Here is a 21,822-nt window from a genome sequence, read left to right as displayed (position 1 = left end):
CTATTTTACAAATAAATTACATTTCTTCTTTGACAAATGGGCAAGGACACTTGACATAAACCCTAGAAGCCTACAATAGAGGCTTTGACATATAAACAATTGACCCAAGCATGAAACCCATGCTTTAATAAGTCAAATTCTTTAATAATAAAATTTATTTTTCTTTCTTTTGACAAATACATTACATCATGACTTGAATACTATTATGAAGACTGACACTAGTTACATTCTTCAACACCTACAATTAACACATGTACACTAGTCATGTAAGAAAATGCATAGACTAGTATTCAGGTGCAAAGCAAAGCACAGAAAATCTTAAATGGGAACAATTTTTGCTGCAAGCTAACAACAAACAACCAATCCAGCCTTCTAATATCCCATCTGCACAACTACAAAGCAAATTCATCAATGACAAAACTCATGGGAACTCATTCAATGTAAAAATGTGATTGGAAAATTTAACTCCTATAATGGCTCTTCACAATCTGAAGAGTATACACAAAGTCTTGACAATTGCTCAAGAATATATGCAAATTATCTAAATAGTAAATATATATCTTTTTCATGTGGTAATGAATGTGCGCGCTATTCAAAAACTTATATGAAGCTGAAACTTCTACGTGAACATGTAAAAACTTATATGAAGCTGAAACTTCTATGTGAACATGTAATGAACCTAGATAATAATTTACTAAATATCCATGGAAAGAGAAATAACATTATCCATGTATTATGTCACCTTTTTTCAATGTAAATACTAAATACGGGTAACAGTCACTCTGGCTTCTGGAATCTAAAGACATTACTCTATCATGTATTAAATAACAATTGGGGTAATCTCTTTCAGCCCTCAAGAATTGCCTCATACTGTCCGAAAGATCTGGTACCAAGTGCCCAATTTTGCTGTTAGAAATCCTCACTGTGAGTGTTCCCTTTCTCCCTCACCAGCCAACCAGGGAATCAATCAAGGACCCTAAGCATTCATGGCCTCCACCCATAATTGCCTCTCCTCTTCACCAGCCAACCGGGGAATAAATCGAGGACCCTAAGCATTCATGGCTTCCACCCTTAATTGCATCTACTCTTCACTCTGCGCAATTAAGTGACATGGAGGATAGTGACAAAGCAACAAAGGACAGCACTCAAACAAAGTAAAGATTCTGAGACTGAGAAGGAAAAGAAGCTAATCCAGAATGTGCAGTCACCAGTGTATACAAAATAATCTCCAAAAATATTTATATACTAAAAAACGGTAGCCTACTCCAACAATTTTGAACTTCTCAACTACTCTCCTACCAAAATGCTTGCCCAAACTGACTTTCATCTTTAATTTTAAAATTGAGAATTAGAAGTCTTCTATTTGAGAATTAAACAAGTTAACATAAGATGTCATATGTAAGGCGTGATTTATCCTCACAGAATCATGAAAAAAGATTGGACATAAACCCCAAAGGTAAAAAGATATGAGGCCCGATTTTGGACTAGTGTGTTAGAAGCCACCCATGTCTATTAATCATGTTGGGATCCTTACACGAGCACACCTACAAGGGGTTGGACAAATCCTTTACATTTTGTATGGGCTCTTAATTTTCAAACCATGCTGAGAAGATTCTGCACTCAGCAAGAACAAACTAGATACTAGGTAGCTGAAAACTTGAAAGCTTCAATCAAAACAGCAGATCTAAGTACAATAATCTACAAACACTACTGCTAAAAATTCAAACAGCAAATACACAGATCTGAACTCTCAATCACATCTATCTTCTCTTGAATACTGAAGGAAGAAAATACCTTGCAACAGCTCAAAGCAAAAACTCACTAACCAACACGGTGGTGTGCTCTGCATGTCTCTTACAGAATAGGAAGAAGAGGGAAAATACAATGTATCTGATCACATGCATGAAGCACTCAAGGTGACTCAGTCAAACCTTAATCCTAGTCTGATCACCCTAGCTGCGTGATAAGAGTGCCAAGTATGTGTGCCTCAACTGGAAGACGAACTGGAGCATGCACCCCCTTCCTTAAGATCTGTGCCATCTACCTAAACTGCAAACTTATAATGCATGAGCACTCCTAACTTACTAGGGATTAGCGTCCTCCTACAAACAACAGATCATGCATGTGAAGACTAACAAAAGAAAAGCTCCAACAATAAACAAGCTCTAACAAAAATGGAATTGCTAAAAACTGAAACAAAATTTAAACTGGAAATAATTGATGGTGAAGGCATGCATGTGCTCTCTACCCAACAGCAGAGTCTATATCTCTGTCTCCTGTTCCCTCATTCAATCAGTTCATCATTACTGTAAGGAAAGGCTGGATATGGGAAAGGTCAAAAAGTCTTCCACAAATTTCATTGGATTGTATGTTTTACATCAACAGATCAGGATTCTATGGGTATCCTTGATACTCATTCAAGGACTAGTTCTGTGCAACTAAGTGGATAATCTGATCTTTGGACAGCCAGGCAGCTTCGAAAGTGCTACTATAAAAGACCAGTACTACTCGAAGAGCTCCCAATGGAAAGAAATGTTGGGTCAGGCCTAAGCTTTCGAGATCTCAATCTCACCCTGACCAGAGTTAAAATGAAAAACGCAATTCTGGCTCAAAGCACCTATAGAGTCTAAGAGGCCAGTAAACCATTCTTACACTGGAAGGGCGACAGTTTCAGTAACATCTAACTTTCAATGAATATTCCATCTGGTGGTCACCCACTGTGTTAGAAAATAGCAAGCTGCTAGCAAAGACCACATGGTTCTAAGACTTGAGGTCCTTCCAAAAAGGGATTAAGACTATTCATGATATTTTTGGTGTTGCTTCCAAGGATTGTATGCCGTGGACAGAACTGAGAGAGGTCAAAACCAGTATTATCAGAACCGGACCAGTGAACAAGCCAGTTGACCCCAAAAACTGGAAGAGGACTAGAAGCAGACAAAAATCAAAAACCAGTATTATCAGAACTGGACCAGTGATCAAGCCAGTTGACCCCAAAAACTGGAAGAGGACTAGAAGCAGACAAAATTGAAAAATCAGAAACAGACCCCAACCAAAAAATACATAAAATAATCAAATGATATATATATCCATGTGAATCCAAACCATTACACATAAAATATGCAAAGTTTCTCATGTAATAGCAAGGGTGCATACAACCAAAATGGCACCGAGTACAATCCACTTTCGAACCAAAATACATCGAGAATAGGGTTCTACATGGCCTCTAAAATCCAGAAATATACAGTACTAATTAATAACTATAGGCCCTAGACTCAGTAACGAAAATAGCACCAACTGCAATCTACATCCAAACCAACATACATCAACAAAGAGGCTCTAAATGGCCCCCATAGTCCAAAAATAGGCATAGTACTAATTAATAACCATATTCTAGAGTCTAGACTCTAGACTTTACAATCTAATCATAATAGAATCATCTGAATTCTCATCATCTACATCCTCAACATAAGTATATTAAAAAAGGGACTCTGACTTGATTCCCTTGGCCCTGAAGGTAGCTGTCCAACAACAATGATCAAATCATCTGGCTGTGGAAGTGGATCAAAGTCCCTCCAAGATTTGTCAAGCACTGCTAGCTGAGTCTCCATAACCCTCTTTTACAAAAGATCAATATCATCCAAGACTATGCTACTCGATTCGGTGGTCATGTTCAACCACTGGGTGCACATCTTCAAATCAACCCTTCTATCAACCCTCCAAATCAGCCCAAGAAACTCAGCTCAAAAACTACAAATTGCTCACATGAATTTTGAGTCTTATGGAGGAGTGGGGACCTATTTAAATAGAGTCGAGGTGGGCCTAGTTAGGTTTAGTGTTTTACTTTTTTCCATTTTATTGATTTTTTTTTTAAATTTAAGTTCAAGTGGTCCCCGTCACTTGTTATACAATTCTATACAAAATCAACTAGTTTTGACATTTATGACCAATTCAGGAACAAAACCTGCCAATTCAGGTGCAGAACCTGAAAATTGAGCTCGATGGTACCCATCTCTAGCAACTCCTTAAATATTTAGGTAGGTCCCCCTGTATCTTACACTTGGAGCCTCCTGTCCCATTGCCAACTCCCTCTCTCCATTTTCATCAGTCACAAACAGCGGCTATCACAGACACATTGCTGGACACACAAAGAGGAGTCGAGGACACATCAACAATGCTATCACGGTTGCCCTTACAGTCCCCAGAACAAGCCAATAATGTTAGTTCCCTAATGAGACTTGGCTGGTTGTGATAAGACCAGAAGGGTAGACAGAGGGATGAAGACCACTCAGGTGCCTCGACCCTTGCTAAGTTATAGGTTATTGGTGTATCTAGCATGCGGGCTATTAGATATACTCTTGGATTATAGTGGCAGCCAGTTGGTTTGATCCCAGGCCTAGACCAAAGCATTCGAACAAATTACTGATTCCCATGGCTAAAAAAATGGTAAGTTCCCAACATTAACCCTAGGAATTTCTACAACTAAGAAGCATCCACAGAGAAAGATTGCCGGGTGGAAGATCAAAGCCACAGATATATGGTGGGGGTGTCTTGCAAAAACAATGATTACAATAATCCTCCAGCGACAGGAATATTGCTTGCAGTTTCCCTATATATTTTGTGCCTTGTATGTTGGTTTTTGCATCCATGATGGCAGTTTTATTTTTAATAATTGTAACCCTGGATTTATTCACCAATTCCAGCTGGATAATTGATAAATTTTGTTAGATATGGTAGTTAAAACATTTTTGCCATAAAATTTGGGGCAACTAAGGCCTTTGTTGCTAGTGTTTGTGCTTGTGGCATGTGCAACACTATTTTTTTTGTACACAAATGCTCATGTGTGTCTATATATATACTGTTTTATTACTAGTTAAAAGTAAGCACCTTTACAAAAAATGAGTAAAAGAATAGATGCAGACACAAATCAACTATTTTGGAAGAACATGGAAACCAAGACAAGCAGAAGACAATTGTCACATCTCTCAACATCTGAAACTAGCTATTCAACTTTATGGAAATGTGTTGTCAAACATAAATTATATTTGAGTATTACACCACAAACAAAATAAAATTGACATCTTGACAAATTATCAAAGCCACAGATGGCAAGAATTAAGTAGCAGCACTCTAGAGTCTAGAGTCTAATGACTAATATAACCTAAAGCTGCATAAAAAAAACATGGTTAAGACTTGCACTACAATAAATGCAGACATAACTAAGCACACTGGCACAATATAGCCAACAAATAACAACCTCCATAAGCCTTTGGATAAATCCAAAAAATATTAAACCAACTGTAGCTGACTAGACAGAAAAGGAAACCAATCAAAAAAATTTAGGAGTGATAGAGACCTATAATTCAATCAACAATTTACTACCAATAACAAGAAACTATTGAAAAGTTATAAGAGAAACAGAGGTAGTACTTCCACTACAATATTATATCTGTAAACAGGTAAAACTGAGTACTAAACAATCTCATATATAGAAAACAATCAACCAAAAGGAAATACTAGAAATATATTGCTAAAATATAACGGGGAAATCATAAGTTTGAATCCAAAAGATGAACTAAACAATCCAAAGGGGTGTTCAACTGTAACTAGAGAACTCACAATTAAACCCATGGAACTCCTAGAGGTAGAATAGGACAAGTTGGAAATGACCCAATTCCAAATGGTACCAAAAAAAAGAAAAAAGCCCAAATAGAGAGAATTCTTATTAACACACCAAGTGAAGAACAATCACAATAGATCATAAGATTTTTTTACCAAGAAAAAGAGAGAGCACATTTCTAGGGGAATATCATTCTAAATAAAGAATATCTACAAATAGCAGAACATCATCGCCCCTTAAACTAATTATGAGACAACAATACTTGCTAGATGACACCTAGAAAATGAAGGTTCAATGAAACTAGTTGTGAAGGTATTGGTCTTAACGAGTCATCATTAAACCAGCGTTCAAGACCTAATTGTCAAACAGGCTCAATTGACCTATATCTATGAGGAAGAGATTGTTGCCACTCAACTCCAAAACCCCTAGATAAGCAACCAATTTTTGGATGATTACACAACATGGTAACATACAATTCAACATTAAGCCTGAGTCAAAGATTCCATGGTCTAAAAACAATAACCCCAAAACCCCGTCCTAATTAGTTATATATTCCAATGTGATGGTTAAAAGAAAAATATAGTACTGTTATTTTTTAAGATGAAAATGAGCATTGTTAGGGTCTACAGTAAGAGAGATAACAAGACAAAAGATCAATACACACAATGCAACCATACCAGTGCTTCTAAGAACTCAAACTCCACATAAAACTCCTATTAGGTGTGCCTATTTATAGGCTCATTGATACAAGATCAAAATAAAAAATCAGTGTCCCATAAATGACCCTGACAATAAGTACAGTAAATTATTAACAAAAGGTAGGCTGAAAGAGGTCATCATGTGGTCTTTAAACATTCTAACACCCCCTTAATGGTCAACTCATTGACCAGAACTCCAAGTGCTGATATAAATTTCTCAAACTTGTCCTTACCCAGTGATATTACTTGTTTGGTCATCAATAAAATGCTATCTCAACTCAATCTCTATTTTCCATTTCCTCTCCGATGTCATGGAAATGTGTACCTCACAATAATGTGGCACATGCATGTACATTGGTTCTTCACAAACTCCAACACACTTCGATTATCACAACGGAGGGTAGAGGGAAAAATATGCTTCTAATTCATACTCACATATTCGTTGAAGCCAAACCACTTCACAAGTAGCATCCATAGTTGCCATGTACTCTACCTTTGTCGTGGACAATGCCATTACCTATGGCCCTAATGGTTCTTATTGCACCTACTACCACACTAAATATGTACTTTGGTATCAACTTCTTATCATCATGTGACCTATTTGATTTGCATCTGTATACCTTGTCCACTTGAAATCGCCATTTTTGTTGTACTTGATCCCATAATCAATGGTACCCATCACATATTGAAAGATCATCTTAGCATGTATGCAATATGTGGTCTTTGGAGAAGATAAAACTCTTGCAACCAATGAAATTGCATAAGCCAGATATATTCATGTGTTGATCAAGTAAAACAAGCTATCAACCAATTAGTTATAAATAGTTACATTCATTGGCTTAGAAGTATCCTCCATTGTCAACCTCAAAACAATGCCAATGAACGTTGACGATAACCTACAATTGATCATCTTAAACCCTATGAAGTAACTCATTTACATGCTTACTCTATGTCATAGATATATGTTGTCCCCATATTCCCATACCTCCAAACCTAGGAAAGAATGCATCAATCCCAAGTCTATCATCTTAAAAGTACTTTGTAGTTTCTTCTAGATCAACATTAAAAGCAAAAAGGGATAAAAAACTAAGTGTCTGGCTAAAAGGTATATGTACTACCTTAAAGAAGATATAAAATAAGGTACAAGCAATGTCACAGGCTTCGCTGAATTTCGGACCTCAATCTCAATAAAATAATTTTAAGTTCATTGCAATTCGGCAATGGCATTCACCAGCTAATCATACAACCAATTTTCTGAAGAACGAATGCTCTTTATTTCTTCTTGACTATTGAAAAAGTCGAGATGAGAAGGTATAACACGCTCAGTAAATAAGAGATTCAGTTGATCAATCTCGCTCGACGTTCCAAGGCAGAAAACTAATTGATCCTTCAAATAGAACCAATATGCGACCAAGGGGATGCGGTCGGCACGTGACTGCAACTGTGACGATGAATATTCTTTAATTGTGCAACTATGGCAGTTAATTTTTGAATCTATCCCTTGAACCTTTGCCACAGTCTGGTTAATTTCTATGAGTTCTTTAAATTTTTGCAACAGTCCTTTAAGTTTTAGCAACAATGCTTTGAATTTTAAAATATGTTATATATATTAGATATTAACCATATATGTTAGAATGTTATTTTTTATATTTTTTATTTTATGATAATTTGTAATATTGTATTATATAATGATATAAAATATTTTATATATTATATATTTAGTATATATGTTACAAAGTTTTACATATATATACAAAATGTTATTTATTATATATAAAATAGAAATATATAAAACATATTATAAAATATTTATATTTTGAAAATATGTATAAATATATAAAATGTGTTATAAAATATTTATATTTTGAAAATATGTATATGGACGAACCTAATGGTGAACCTTATTGAAAAATTCAAATTCAAATCGAACTTTATTCTTGTCGAACCTTAACCATGTGATTTAGAATACAAGACATAGGAGATAAGATAAGATAATTATATTAATGTTCAACAAATGACCACAAAAGTAGGTCCCTAGGACTCAAGAGTACGACTAGTATGAATACAATGTGGCAATGCAAGCACAGCTCCTACATATATATATATATATATATATATATATATATATATATATATATATATTATATAATTTCAACATTTATAGGAGTTGTGCTTGCATTGCCACATTGTATTCATATGTATATGTATATGTATGTGTATGTGTGTGTGTGTGATCATGAAAAAGGTACAATGTTACAAAATACTAAGTAAGTTTGGACAACTCAAGAGTCTGTCAAGAGAGAGTGAGAGAAGGAGATTGAACAATGATGTCGATGATATCTAAAATTGGAAAAATGGAAACCCTAAATGGATCATTGATTGCTCCTCGGAGCCTAGAAGGTAGTCTGACGAGCAAAAGGTACTCTAATCTGAGTTCGTCTAGAATTGGTCCCTCTACAACTCTGAGAATGTGTGGCCTAATGTACAAATTGATATCATATTATCATCAATGCAATCTCGATGATGTCAGTTGGCCTCTCAGAGGGGGAGGATAAGGAGAAACCCAATGCCTCACCATTATGTTGTTTGGTGCCTTGTGGAACTTTGCCTGCCATTTGTTGCGTCAATCTAACAAATCAACGAGGCAAGGAAGTATGAGGTGAACAATTTGGTCATCTCAAGGCAAGGCATGGTGTGCAGAAGTTGAAATCTATGGCTAAAGATCTCCCTGATGAAGAGGACTAAGCATCTTTGGTCCTGAAACACAAAGAAAGTAGAGAGGGAGTCCCCCGAGTCCCTATAAAGGAAAGATAGTATCTTCTAATCTTGTATATAAGGGGCACCAAAATAAGGTGCATCTACGTCTCCAGCTCCTAAAGGTGGCACACTTAGCAGACCCTATCAGATCATGGTAAATGGTGATTTGTCTCAATCTAGATTCGATGGGATCTAACCCAAAGTTATCCCAAAGGGATCCTAAGAGAGTGCATCCAATGCCTACACGTCTAAGGGGAAGAAACAATGATTCCATCCCACAGCTCCAGAAAGTGTTATAAGTAGGACATATTCAAGCCCAAGTTTGTCAAAGGTGAGAAACTAATAAGTTTTTGTGCTAAATAGAAAGGATGTCAAGGCATCCTACAGTTTGTTGTTGAGGACAACTAAGGGGACCACAAAACATGCTCCTCGTCAGAGTCATCAATAACTATGAAAGGGCCAATAATATGCACTAGTAAATGATATCCCATACATGAACTGACAGGCACTGAGAGTGCCTACTTGCAAGATCCTGGGGCGGACACAAGAGCACGAAGCCCAACACTACTAACATCCAAGGCCATGGGTAATAAACTGTAGATGGAAGCTTGGCTACTCAAACAAACCTAGGGAGTAGAGTGTTGGATGAGGGTAACCCAACTTTGAGACCCTGAATCAATTTGTTCACTAGTTTGGTGGTGTTCCAAAAAAGGTTACACCTCATGAGTCTCATGGAGTATAACATACCCAACCCCCTAATGCCTTATTAGGGATGTGGGGCGTAACTAGACCCGACCTTCACGATTTATTACGAAAATGGGGTTATTAAATTTCCTCTTTCTTCCATCACTTCAAATCACTATTGTGACACCACCATCATCTCCTGCTTGTCAAGAGCTTTCCAACATTATAAATTTCCTCATTTTGAGCTCTGGGCACCAAGTTATGCCCATTTGAAGACTTCTCCCCGTAAGGGCCATATAAGCATTCGTACTTGCCCACATCGCTGACATGTGGTAGCTCGTAGCCATGTGTCGCCCACACACTAGTCCACGCCCCAGGCCCACTTGTGATGTCAACCCTCGCCATATCATTGTTTCTATGAAATGAGCCTTATCCCAATCTCTGAAGGTTTCAATAAACTGATACTTTGGCTAACCCAATATGTCAATATTCCAAGTGACCCAATATGCTAATATGGAATATCGAGTATCGACAAATTCCTACAACTACGAACTTTTGCAATTCTCAATAGGCCAATGGCCCGATGGCCAACTCAGCATGCCATCTCAAAACTATCAAATCCAACCACAGACCGACACGTGGCAAATACTAATGTCCTTTGCCACATGGCACTACTAATGTGTGCCACATGTCAGTGACCTTTAAATAGTTGGCATGCCAAAAACCCCAAATCTACATGACACATGTTCTCCACTTGGTACTGCCATGTCATTGATTCTGATATCATCCCTCAAAAGTCCCACACTTTGATGCTTCGATGTCATCGTTTACTGTGTCTAATTCGATTAACAAAGATTTTTCCATCCAGTAAGGACCATCAACGAAGGGCCACACCATATCAAGACTTCTACAAAATATGCTTTCAACATACTTCTAAGGTCTTGATATATGGTAAGCCCTCCATATACCTGCCTTTTGGTCATAGCCCCTATGTCAGCCATGCTACCAGGGGCTAAGGCCGAGGCCTGCAAACCCCAAATCTCCAATGAAACATTGTGTTAAGGGTCTCTACCTCAAATCCCTTTTCACCCAAAGCAATGGAATCAAAACCCCGACTTTTCTCTCTCCCATACCAAGGATCTCACAACTAAATTGCGGCCCAAACCAATATACATAATGGTTGTTTTGAACCATTAGCTAGCCCCAAACAGTGCCAAAGTTCTTTAGTTCACTCTTTCATGATTCCATCACATGTTCTGGGAAGACTCTTTCCCTTATGTTTCCCCTTTGAAGTCAAGGCTTCTGCTCCTGCCTTTGACATCCACATCATTCACAAGACCCTCTAATAAAACTCAGCTAGTTTGGGGTTTCCCCAGTCTAAGAACCAACCATCGTCATTGGCCATATGGCCAGGATTAGAACTCCTTCAATCCCTTACTTAAGGAACCATTTACTTCTTGTCCATAACATGAAAGGCATGTCACAAAAATATATTAATGATTGAATATGGGCATATGAGCATTATACAGCCATTCCAACTTGATGTACTGCTTCACATCATACATAGACATTGTATAGACCATATTGTCCATTAAGCAGGAACGCATATAAATACAATACATTTCAACAATGATCTTATCTTTCTTATTAACATAGTTTACATCGCAGAGATGAAATCCACGCTAATTACAATTTTATGATGTCTGCAATAATGAAGGGTGAGCCACATTCCACCCCACCATACGCTCAGTTGCACTGTGTTCTTTCTTGTAGCTACACATCCACGAGGCCAAACCAAGAGACCATGAGGGGAGTTCTACTCAGCATTATAGGTTGAATTCATGAAATCCATTCTCCTTCAACAAGTTAACTCATCGGTTTCCTTTAAGATCACACAATGCCCAAAGTCATTGCCTACTTGTTATGGGTGATTTCTTAGTTGCTCTACACAACAACCACCCCAAGGGGCAACATCTCTCATGCTACTAGTAGTGTAACGATGAAGGCCACTGTCCTTCATCCACTCAATGGTCTGTATTGAGTTTTTTTAGCATGTAGAGCCATGGCCTAATCCCATTCCCAATGTGGTCACAACAGAACCTGCACAACACAAGGAGAACCCTTTTGCTCGGCCAAGAGTTCCTCAATGCCCCTTCCAAGTGCTCAAGTGCATGACTTCCAACATTTCACTCGTCAAATGGCCATTCCAAGCCTGCATAGCATGAAAGGAGCCCTTCCCACTCAATCATAAGTCCCTTAGCACCTCCTTTCGATGTCTTCGTGCATTACACAAACAGTCCTCAACAAAATTTATTCAACCCTCTAACTCAAGCTAAGACTCGCCCCCTGACCTTACTCATCGAAATTAGGCAAACCCGATCATGCACGAGGTTCCCTTCTCCTTCACACGAGAGCCCTCCTCTCATCTCTGGTCTTCTCTGCACCCATGCGCTATGCGCTTCTCTCTCCTCTAGCGCACCCACTTGTGCTATATTTCGCTCTCCTCTCTTCCCCTTGCTTTTTAGCTCTACTCTTCTCTGTCCTCAAGCACAAGTGCTTCTCTCTCCCTTCTTTTTTTTTCTCTGCCTTTTCTTGTCTTTCACAATCAACTTCCATAGGTTTCTTCCCTTGATGGGATTGCATGTCATGTTTTCCCATGCTGGTCAGATCAGAGACTTCTAGTGAAAGTATTCAAGAGGTACGTTGCCCATACTCATTATGCAGTTTTGGTACTACTGCCCACTCCACTCATAACTATTGGCAATTATTGTTGCACCTTCCCATTAGATATTTTCTTAGAAAATGTTAACAATGTTGGTCCTTATGAACATTTGGCTCGACCAATAATCCATTGGCAACTACTAACCTCCAATTTCCCTTTGTTTGCTTCCCTCTCCTCATGGCCTCACATGGTTTGTATCATATCAAGGCTTCACTGCTTCATCAGCTACTATTTAAATTGTAATTACAATTATTTTGGGTCTTTGCCCGTTTACATGCCCATATAGCGATCAATAGTATAATTAAGTACAATTACAATATCAACAGGGTTAAGTTTTGGGAATGTTATAAAGAGGTTGATTGACCACCTTTGCTTTTTTTTTTTTTGAAAGGGGGGTGTCTGATCTGATATTCACCTTATGAGTGACATTAGTTAAAGATTCATTAAACAAAGGTATTACAGACTCATGTGCTGGTGTGTGTTCTGTGTTGTTGAAGCAACGGATCGATCAGATTGCCAATACACAGACAATAAAATGGAAAGACAGCAGAGAAATACAGTAAGCAAACACAAAGACACAAGAATTTTAATAAGGAGTTCACCCTATTCTCCAGGGCTACGTCTCCGGTCCAGCTTTCAGTGGTGGCCTTGTTTTATTGTGCCTTTAGCAGAGAATTACAATGCAGGGACTCAATGTGAGTTCTCCTGAAGCAGGTTTTGCTTGGCAGGGTGGTTCTTGGATTCCCCAAGCCACTGGAGTACACAGACTCTTCTTCTACCTACCAGCTCTGTGACCTTCTGGTCTACAGTGGAAAGAGCCAAATATGGTGCTCAGTCCGGACAAATTCCTCTATGGGACGGCTTGAATCTCTCAAGCTCTCTGGTGCTCGATGTTGCCGCTGGTCAGCTCGGCCCTCTGTCTCTTTCTGCTTTTGCTTTACTGCCTCCTTTCTCTGTCAATTCCGTCCTCCTCTCGGGATTCTGGTTTTTTTTAGTCTCTCGGACTTCACTGTGTATTTTTCCGTTGTTCATGGCTTTGAAGCCATTCGAACTCATGTTTGTTCGGTTCCTCTTCCGCCTCTATCGATTCACCTTCTGCAACTGCGCTTGGAGTTCCCTGTTCGGCGTCAGCATGAACGTTCAGGGAGTGGCCACTTGTCCTCTTCTAAACAGCGCCAGCCTGCTTCGTCGGTTCATTTCTTCAATTACGTCGTGGATGAAGTCTTTCCTCCACCGTGGCGGTCAAACGGATTCCAAATCTTTACAAATTACGGCGTATTCCTTCGTCGATTCCGCTTCCTCCATCGGGCGCGATCTCAGCCGTCCGATCTGGGGCCTCCAAATCCGACGCCATACGCACGTCCCGCGCGGTTGACTTGCTCGATCGATAACACGCGATCAACTGCGGTTTTCTCTCACCTCCACTTGCCATGCGTCGATCGTTGAGTGGGATCGCTCCGCTCTCGTCCAAAACCGTTTACCGTTTGAGGGCGCCCCGATCAATACCGCCGGTTTCCAGAGTGCGGGTCCCGCCTTTGTACGTTTAGCGCTTTTGCCTTTTCACCCGCGGTTCTCCGGTTCCCGATGCGTCCGAGTGCTTGGGCTCCCTCCACTTCGGCCCTGTTTACCTAGCGATGAGCGATTAACGCTAATCGCGCATCAAAATCCACCTCCTTTTCCCGATCCAGGGCTCCCAGGGGCTACTTTGACCTCCTGCGCAGTCTCCATGGGCCTCGGTCAACGCGCTTTGACCGAGGTCCTCGTCGTTCCACACTGGCTGCCATTGTCACTGGTTCAGGGGTGTTTTTGATCGCAGTTTTGGAATTCTTTAGAGATTTGTCCCGCCCTGATACAGTCATGGTTCTTGACAGTCTTTTATGGATCCAATTCGGATCAGTGTCAAAAGAACAAAATGTTAAATTGGGATGCCAATCCTTGCCAAAGGCCAAGACCCAAAAATCAAAAGTAAGTGAGGAACAAGATAAGTCAAAAACGAAAAGAAAAAAAAAATGATGTGCAAAACAAGATCAATCAAAAGACATCATTAATGATTAAGGCAATGAGACTAAACCCCAAAATCTACTTGAACAATGTGTCGAGGTATAATTTGTTTGTATCCAATGGTATGTATGACGAGGAGCGTCTAGAATTTGTCTAACTTGAACCCAATCAATCTGAAGCAAACTTGTTCCCCACACCTCAAAACCATAAATGACTATGGGCTTAATAATCATGTCCAAGAGGTGCATTTTGGATGAGATGTCCTTGAAATGATTTTAGAAGCACTATCTCTCAAGAAGAGCAAGGACGTTGCATCCCTTATTAAGTTGAGGCTAAAGGGCGTATCACACACTGGAACCTAAACCCTTGAATTCAACCCCTAAATATGTGTAAGTTGTAAAGAACTAAATCTCTTCCCTCTAAAAGAAACTTTTATGAACAACTAAAACTATCTTGCTATCCAAAACCAAATCAATGTCACGTTGATCATCCTAATCAAGTCCAAGGAAAAGCTAGAATGTCTCCTTGCTAACTCCACTAGATCAAGAGGTAGAAGATGCTCTTTAAAGTTTAAACAACTATTGCAATAGCAAGGATTCCCACATATATATCTCCGAACATATCTATTAGGGTTATTCTTCAAGGCTAACAATGTGTATGAAAGTGATACAAAAGAATTTCGTCAAAGACTTAACAATGCACAACTACTAACAACTATAACTATATTATCACTTGACCAAATCAAGACTTGGTTGATGATCCCAAATGAATCAATAGTAAAGCTAGAATTCCTCATTGCTATCCAAACTAGATCAAGGATCTAAACATGCTAATTTAAGTTTAAACAATCATCAATCAGCAAAGATGTATTCTCCTTAAACATGCATCTCTCCCTGCATATCCATTGAAGCTATTCTTTAAGGCCAACAATCTATAGGCATCCATTGAGGGCATTCTTTAAGACTAACAATGTGCACGCAAGCAACACAAAAGAACACCGTCAAAGACTTATCAATATGTGTCTATGAACAGCTTGCGAGACAAAGTGACTACAACAATGCAAAACAACATTTCTAGCAACCATTAGCCATACTCAAAAGGAGTGACTTGATGACAACTAGGAATGACATGGAAAGTGCCAAAGAAAAAGGGATAGAGAACAAGCCAAATAAAAAGTCCCCTTATTATTATAAAGTGGTTGATGTATAAAGGTGAGGTGGCTTGGCAAAAATGATTGACCTAAATAAGGCTTTGTTCCCCAACAAGCAAAATGATCAGATTTTGCTCCATTTGATATAGCATGCTCCTCATCATCATGTCCTAAGCTAATCTATCCTGAATTTATTCCACACCTGCCCTCGTATTTTACCTAGACATGTATGCATAGTACATACCCTGCTTGATGGAGTCTTGACAATGAATTTCCCATTTCACGAAAAGGTTGTACATTCTATCCGATAACATCATTAAATTCTTAATAATAAAACTGTCTCATTATTTATTTACAAGACATTAAAACATTGAATCGGGGATATTAAATAATAAAATCTCAAGAGGCAAAAAAATTCTTAAAGACTTGGAAGTTTGGGAAAGTGCCATAATATCATGGAATTTACGAGGACCAATTCCCAAAATGAAATTCATTATCCAATGAAAGTTATTTTTCAGAAAATTAGACTATCGAAAGATGTGATGAGAATATTGAGCCAAAGATTTTTTAAGGGTTACGTGAGAATAGTTGTCGATGCAAAGGAGTCAGTGAAGAGATCTGTTTACAGACTAGAAGCCAAAGCTTGTCAAGATGGTGAATTACAAAGAGAATTAGTGATCAATAACAATCTCTCTTTCTGCTTAGAGGTTACAATTAAGCCAATCTAGATATTGTTTTAAACATGTCATTGTGATCCAAAAGCAGACCGTAGTTAGAACCAACCAAAAGCAGTATGCAGATTCACAAACACAGATAATATCTAAACTGCACCTTGATCTCACATACATATACCAAGAGTTGACTGTAATATCTCAAATTAGCTATATTAACTAATTCCAATGAGTGGCATGACACTTTGTCTTGACGGACACCATCTCATCTCCTACCACAGAAGTTAGTTTTTATCCCGAATTTACATGCCGTACCACTTAGAAGTGCCCGTGTACGTTTTGTGGGCCCCTTCCCGTTGCCTTTACGATGCCTTCATCCTTGCCAGATTACTAAAAACAAAGTGGCAAATCCCTTGTTGAGGATTCATTCCATTAAGAACTATACAGCACTGTAGGCTTTAAGGTGGAAGCCATTTGCGTTCATCCTATCTTTGGTTGCTACATGATCCATTGTTCAGCGTGTTACTTGAATCACTTGGGCTCTACTATGTGTACTGTGTCTATTTAATCTTTGAAGGCCTATTCAAGAATATGGATCATACCTTAATATGTCAAAACCCACTAGCCCATATAAGGAATAAAAGCAACAGCTCGTATTGGGGCAGGTTCTGCGTCAGTGAATGGAAGATTTTGGAGATTCTCCACAGTGAATGGCGAAACCCCTCAATAAAACAGCTCTGGTTGGAGCACATAAAACCCCAAAATCACCATTATTGGTTAAATAAAAACAAGATGAACACAACAAGTGATAGAGGAAGGAAAATGGCATCTACCTGCCATATAAGCAGAAGCATTCAAGGCATTCTTGCTGTATTCATAAATGGGGTTTTGCACAACAAATATCATTTGCCAACAGGCAGTCACAGGATCGATTCCCGTGCAGAACCCCAAAAATTTTAACCTTCGGGACCCCCAATCACAATGGGGGTATTGTGCTTTGTTCCCATTGAACCGTCATGACTGCATTTCAACCAAAACCAAATTCGTAAATTCATCTAACGGGCACACGCACAGACCCCATGAGCAGCTCAAAGAAAAAGAGGGAAGAAAAGTGGGTATAAGTGTAACCAGCAGTAATGATCTGAGAAGGGGGCTAAATGAAAAGACTATGTGACCAGAGGGAATGACAATTTACTGAACCTCGAAGAGAGAGCCACCCACGTGACCATCTGTTAGCAGAGGAGAAGCGAAAAGGATATTATAGAGGAAGAAATATGTACCTGGAAATTTTGGGTTCTACTGCTCAGCCTCCTCAACCGCCTTCGTCCTCGTCCTCATCATCCCATCTTCCCCTCCGGTTCCTCGAGATCGAATAAAACCCTGAGCTCACACACGCCCTTGGCGTTTGTCTTTATGTAACCCCACGTTTAATTCCCTAATGTGTCTAACGTCCCCCGTTCAATCCTTGTTTCCAGTGATAATACAATGGTGGTGACCTTCAGAAATAGAAAGGGGTCCATCATTAGTGGAGCTACCTATGAGGTCTGAGTGTTACACTTAACTAAAGGGAGGTGGACGGTCACAAAAAATTGTTGGCCACGAGGAATTTTAGAGGGAACTTTGTTTGTGTATGGAAATGTGTTTTTGTTTTATTGAAATTGAATATGATTTGGTAATAGTAATTACTTTGGTAGAAATTAAATAACAGAATATTTTCTGAATTGAGAAAATATAGTAATTTTCAGATTATATGGTTTATGGGGTATAGAGTAGATAGTGGTTAGGTGTTTTGTTAAGGCACTCTGGATGTAAAGGTTACCAGTTTAAAATTTTATGGTCAAAATCCAGTGATGCTAAGTGTGTTAGTGTGGCGTAGACCAGGTCTTAGTGATTTTGACAATTTAAATGCCTCTTACTCAAGCCATAAATTAGTGGTGCAATCATCTCAAGACTCACATAAACTACTAAACAAAAAAATAAATTTTAGATGAAGTAATATTTAACAACAATAACAACAAAATTAAGTATTATTTAAATGTGAAAATAAAAGTTCAAAATTTTGATATTGAATATAATTTAAATGTGAAAATAAATGTTTAAAATTGAGTAGGATGTAAATATAAAAATAAAATCTATAAATTAGTTAAATGGAATTATATTTAATATGTAATTTTTCCATTTTTATGTTAAATATTTTTAAGATAATTTTAAAAATAATGTTTGTTATTTAAAAAATATTTTATACAAAATTGTAAATATATAATAAAGAATTTAATGGATTATTGATTTTTTTAATCATTTAAACTTTTAATATGGGAGGAGATTGGAACTTTATACTTTATATATATCATTAGAGATACATTTTGAGTTTAGATCTACTAAGCACTTAGAGGGATCAAATCTCTCAAGATGCAAAAAAAATTTGGAGTGCAAAACTTGAGGAAAGCTTTGCTAGAGATTTAATTCCTCTTGGTGCTTGGTAGATCAGGAGATATCATGGATCTATGCTAGTTCTTAATAATACTAATGCAACCATATAAATTAAATGGTTGGTTCTTAACAAAAGCAACCATGTAAATTAAATGGTTGGTAAACACGTATAGACATCAATCCATAACAAGCATCAAAACACTTACTTCATGATACATCTCAGCTTTAAAAAAATATTTAAAAAATAGCTAAATTATCACTTTATTTTAAATAATTATTATTTTTATTAATTATATATATATATATATATGTGTGTGTGTGTGTGTGAATTAAACATATATACATTAAAAAAAAACATGTGACAATATTATTTATCATAGAGATTCACCCCACTTTACCATGGAGATTGTAAATAGGTTTTCTTACAATATTATGGCTTATCAATACCAAAGTCAACAAAATTATAACTCATTTCATATGACACTTGTTCATATAACATTTTTTTCAATTAATCAATTTAATTAAAAGAGTGGAAAGGGCATAACTACTTTTAAGATCAATGTCAACCTGCTATTAAAAATAGTATAGAATCCCCGATGGGGGTGAGAACTGAGACTAACATTGTTGTCGGGCCCCATGAAGAGTGACAAATGGGTCGGTGGGGAGGGTCGTACCTCCAAGTCCCCTCATACCATGCGGAGGAGGAAATGGCGTACACGAGCCTTAGCTCTCAAACGTGTGAGTATTTATGGCGCATTGGGAAAGGGAAGCGACAACGGGTTGATAAGCGAGATGAGGAAGGTGTCATGATTTCGGTTCAGTGCTCAGGTTTGGTGGTGTAAATATACTTGGCCTCCTACTCGATGGCGAAAGAGGCGTCGGAGGCATGACAAAATTGGTGGTTTCTTGATTTTCTTCGAGGAATTATGGTTTGTTGTGTATAACGAAGCCCAATTCCTTGTTTTTCTCAGGCCTTGCAAGGCCGGACTGGGTTGGCAGGTGCAGTCTAAAAGCAAATGTTATTTCTGGTTCATTTGGGGTAAGGAGTGTCTCTGTAAAAGCTGGCAGTGCCATGGTGAGGCTAGTGTTTGGGAGGCGTCAAGCTTTTGTAGAATTGTCATCCTCCTGGTAGCCAGATCTATACAGTAGAGTGACTGGTGTGGCGGGGAATGTGAAGGTGGTGTTAGCGGCGCTGCCTTAAGTTCGGTCTGGTGGACGAGAGGGCAGCAATTAATTCTCGCAGATGCGAAAACACAACCGGAAGAATTGGGTGTGATTGGCCGGCGATAGATGCATCCTAATCCTCATCGGGGGTGGCCTAACTTCCCAGCGAAGCCAGGGACGGGGAGGGAGGAGGCCCTTGCATTGGCAACCATGTTGGGTGGAAGTGGGAGCAAACCGGTGGGCAAGGCTCAGGGTGCAAGTATTGAAGCGCGCGGAGGGTGAGCTGGTGGACTTCGCGGCATTCAACAAGGTGGCTGGAGATGGGGGCAGTTGACTAAGCGTGGCAGCAGCGATGGCACGAATACACCCCGCACCGGTAGTAGTACGCGGACTCTTGGCTCTCAGAGAGGTGGCAGGCGCAGGAGGGCTCATACAGCTCAAAATGATGGTCGTTGTGATGCCCCGAACCCAAAAGGATTGTAGCACTGCTGCTTGGAAAACTGTCAAGGCCTAATCCAATCCTTGGTGGACCGGGTAGATGCAACAGAACGAATTAATTGGGAAAAGCACGATGAGCTAATGGAAACATTGGAATGCATGCATTACTTCCAGTGTTAGGTTAGGGAGCGAGTCGTGGTAGTCTGGCGAGGACAAAACCATCTAGCGGAGAAAGTGGAACAGCGGGAGACTTGGATGGCGCACTTCGAAGAGCACGTTTAGTGCAACTTTCGTCCTCCGCCTCCTCTAGGAACTGCTCCAGACAACCCAGCTTCAGTCACCTCAGATGATTATAATTTCCTCTGGCTTTCTTTATGTTTTGTTTATCTATTGGAGCCTATGGCCCTCTCATTTGTGGGTAATGTTACTGGCATCTCTTTTGTATTTTTGCCACCTTCTGTTGACTATGGTCAACAAATCCAGTCGTGGTGAGACCACATGCTTTTTGAAATATCGGATGTATATCTTTTTTTTTTCTCTCAATGAATAGAATGTTGAATTGCAAAAAAAAATATTATAGAATATTCCAAATAAGTTAAATCTCTTACCATCTACCTATTAATTATTGATAATTGAATTTCCCCGATCGGGGTGAAAGAGGCGGTGGCGTGTGAAATCATTAGGAAGGCAGGAAGGGGGCATGGCAGGCCACCCCGCAAAAACATAATAACACAGGACGATAGTATGGATTACAGGCCTATAATAATACTGAGGAGTAGCGGTGACAGAGCAATGAAGGGAGAAGGTGGGGAGAATGGCGGCGATCAATCGATGGGACGCAGGATAGCTGGCACAAGAATAATAAGGGGAGGAGATGGCGAACATGGAAATTGCATGCAGCAAAGGGAGGAGGTGCAGAAAGGTAGAGGATGGCAGACATGTCATGATACTTGGCATGAAAAGAGGCATTTAGGCGAGAAAGTGTCCATTACTCTCTATGATATCACTGACAAGAGCAAGGAAACGAGAGGTGGATTAATAGTAATAGAAGATAGACGAAAAGAGAGGGACCGAACACCCATCCACTGTAATATTAGGCAGAAGACAGAGAGGGAAAGTATGAGAAAGGCAGGAACAGAATTGAGCAAAGAAGGGCGCTGGACAGGGCAGGATAAGAGTATGCACGATCCCCGGGAGGTTAATGCTCAGAGGCAGCCGGAGATGGAAAAGAAGACGGGATGGGAGGAAGAGAAAGCTCCTGAACAGAGTTACCAAATACAGACGAGGAAAGGAGGAATGGGGAAGTTCAGGCACCCAGAGGAAAAGCAACAAGGAGAGGAAAAGAACCTGGGAAAGAAAACTAAGGGACAGGGAGGTGAGGGATTCTCAGGAACTGCATCCTTCGAAGCTGGTCAGGGAAGCAAGGCAACGTTTGACAATAAAGCGGTTTGTCCAGGCCGGGGAAGGGGGCGCAGAGGCAGAGAGAAAGG

The 21,822-nt window shown here is 39.2% G+C and overlaps 1 protein-coding gene across 36 annotated transcripts in view; it reads right to left on the bottom strand.

Annotated features, from left to right (window-relative positions):
- Positions 1–21,822, bottom strand: part of LOC149142127 (uncharacterized) — a 169,734-nt gene that overhangs the window by 19,485 nt on the left and 128,427 nt on the right. For 5 of the 36 annotated variants that reach the window (XM_089453032.1, XM_089453031.1, XM_089453034.1 and 2 more), the window contains exons 1-3: positions 17,581–17,868; positions 17,134–17,320; positions 16,903–17,037 (exon numbers count right to left, since the gene is read on the bottom strand). The exons of 2 other annotated variants lie outside the window; for them this stretch is intronic. Coding sequence is in view for 3 of the 34 variants with exons in the window: in XM_089453036.1 (XP_089309162.1) it covers positions 17,134–17,154 (21 nt within the window). In the remaining 31 variants the exon portion in view is untranslated. 29 more of the 36 variants (XR_016265218.1, XR_016265229.1, XR_016265228.1 and 26 more) reach the window with 21 other exon arrangements.

Source organism: Pinus tabuliformis, chromosome X, assembly GCF_031772625.1.
Source record: "Pinus tabuliformis cultivar Carrire ecotype Pingquan chromosome X, CPIR1, whole genome shotgun sequence".
Taxonomy (NCBI): Eukaryota; Viridiplantae; Streptophyta; class Pinopsida; order Pinales; family Pinaceae; genus Pinus; species Pinus tabuliformis.
The sequence above is the reverse complement of the archived record's forward strand: the minus strand, read 5'-3'. Positions and strand labels throughout refer to the sequence as shown.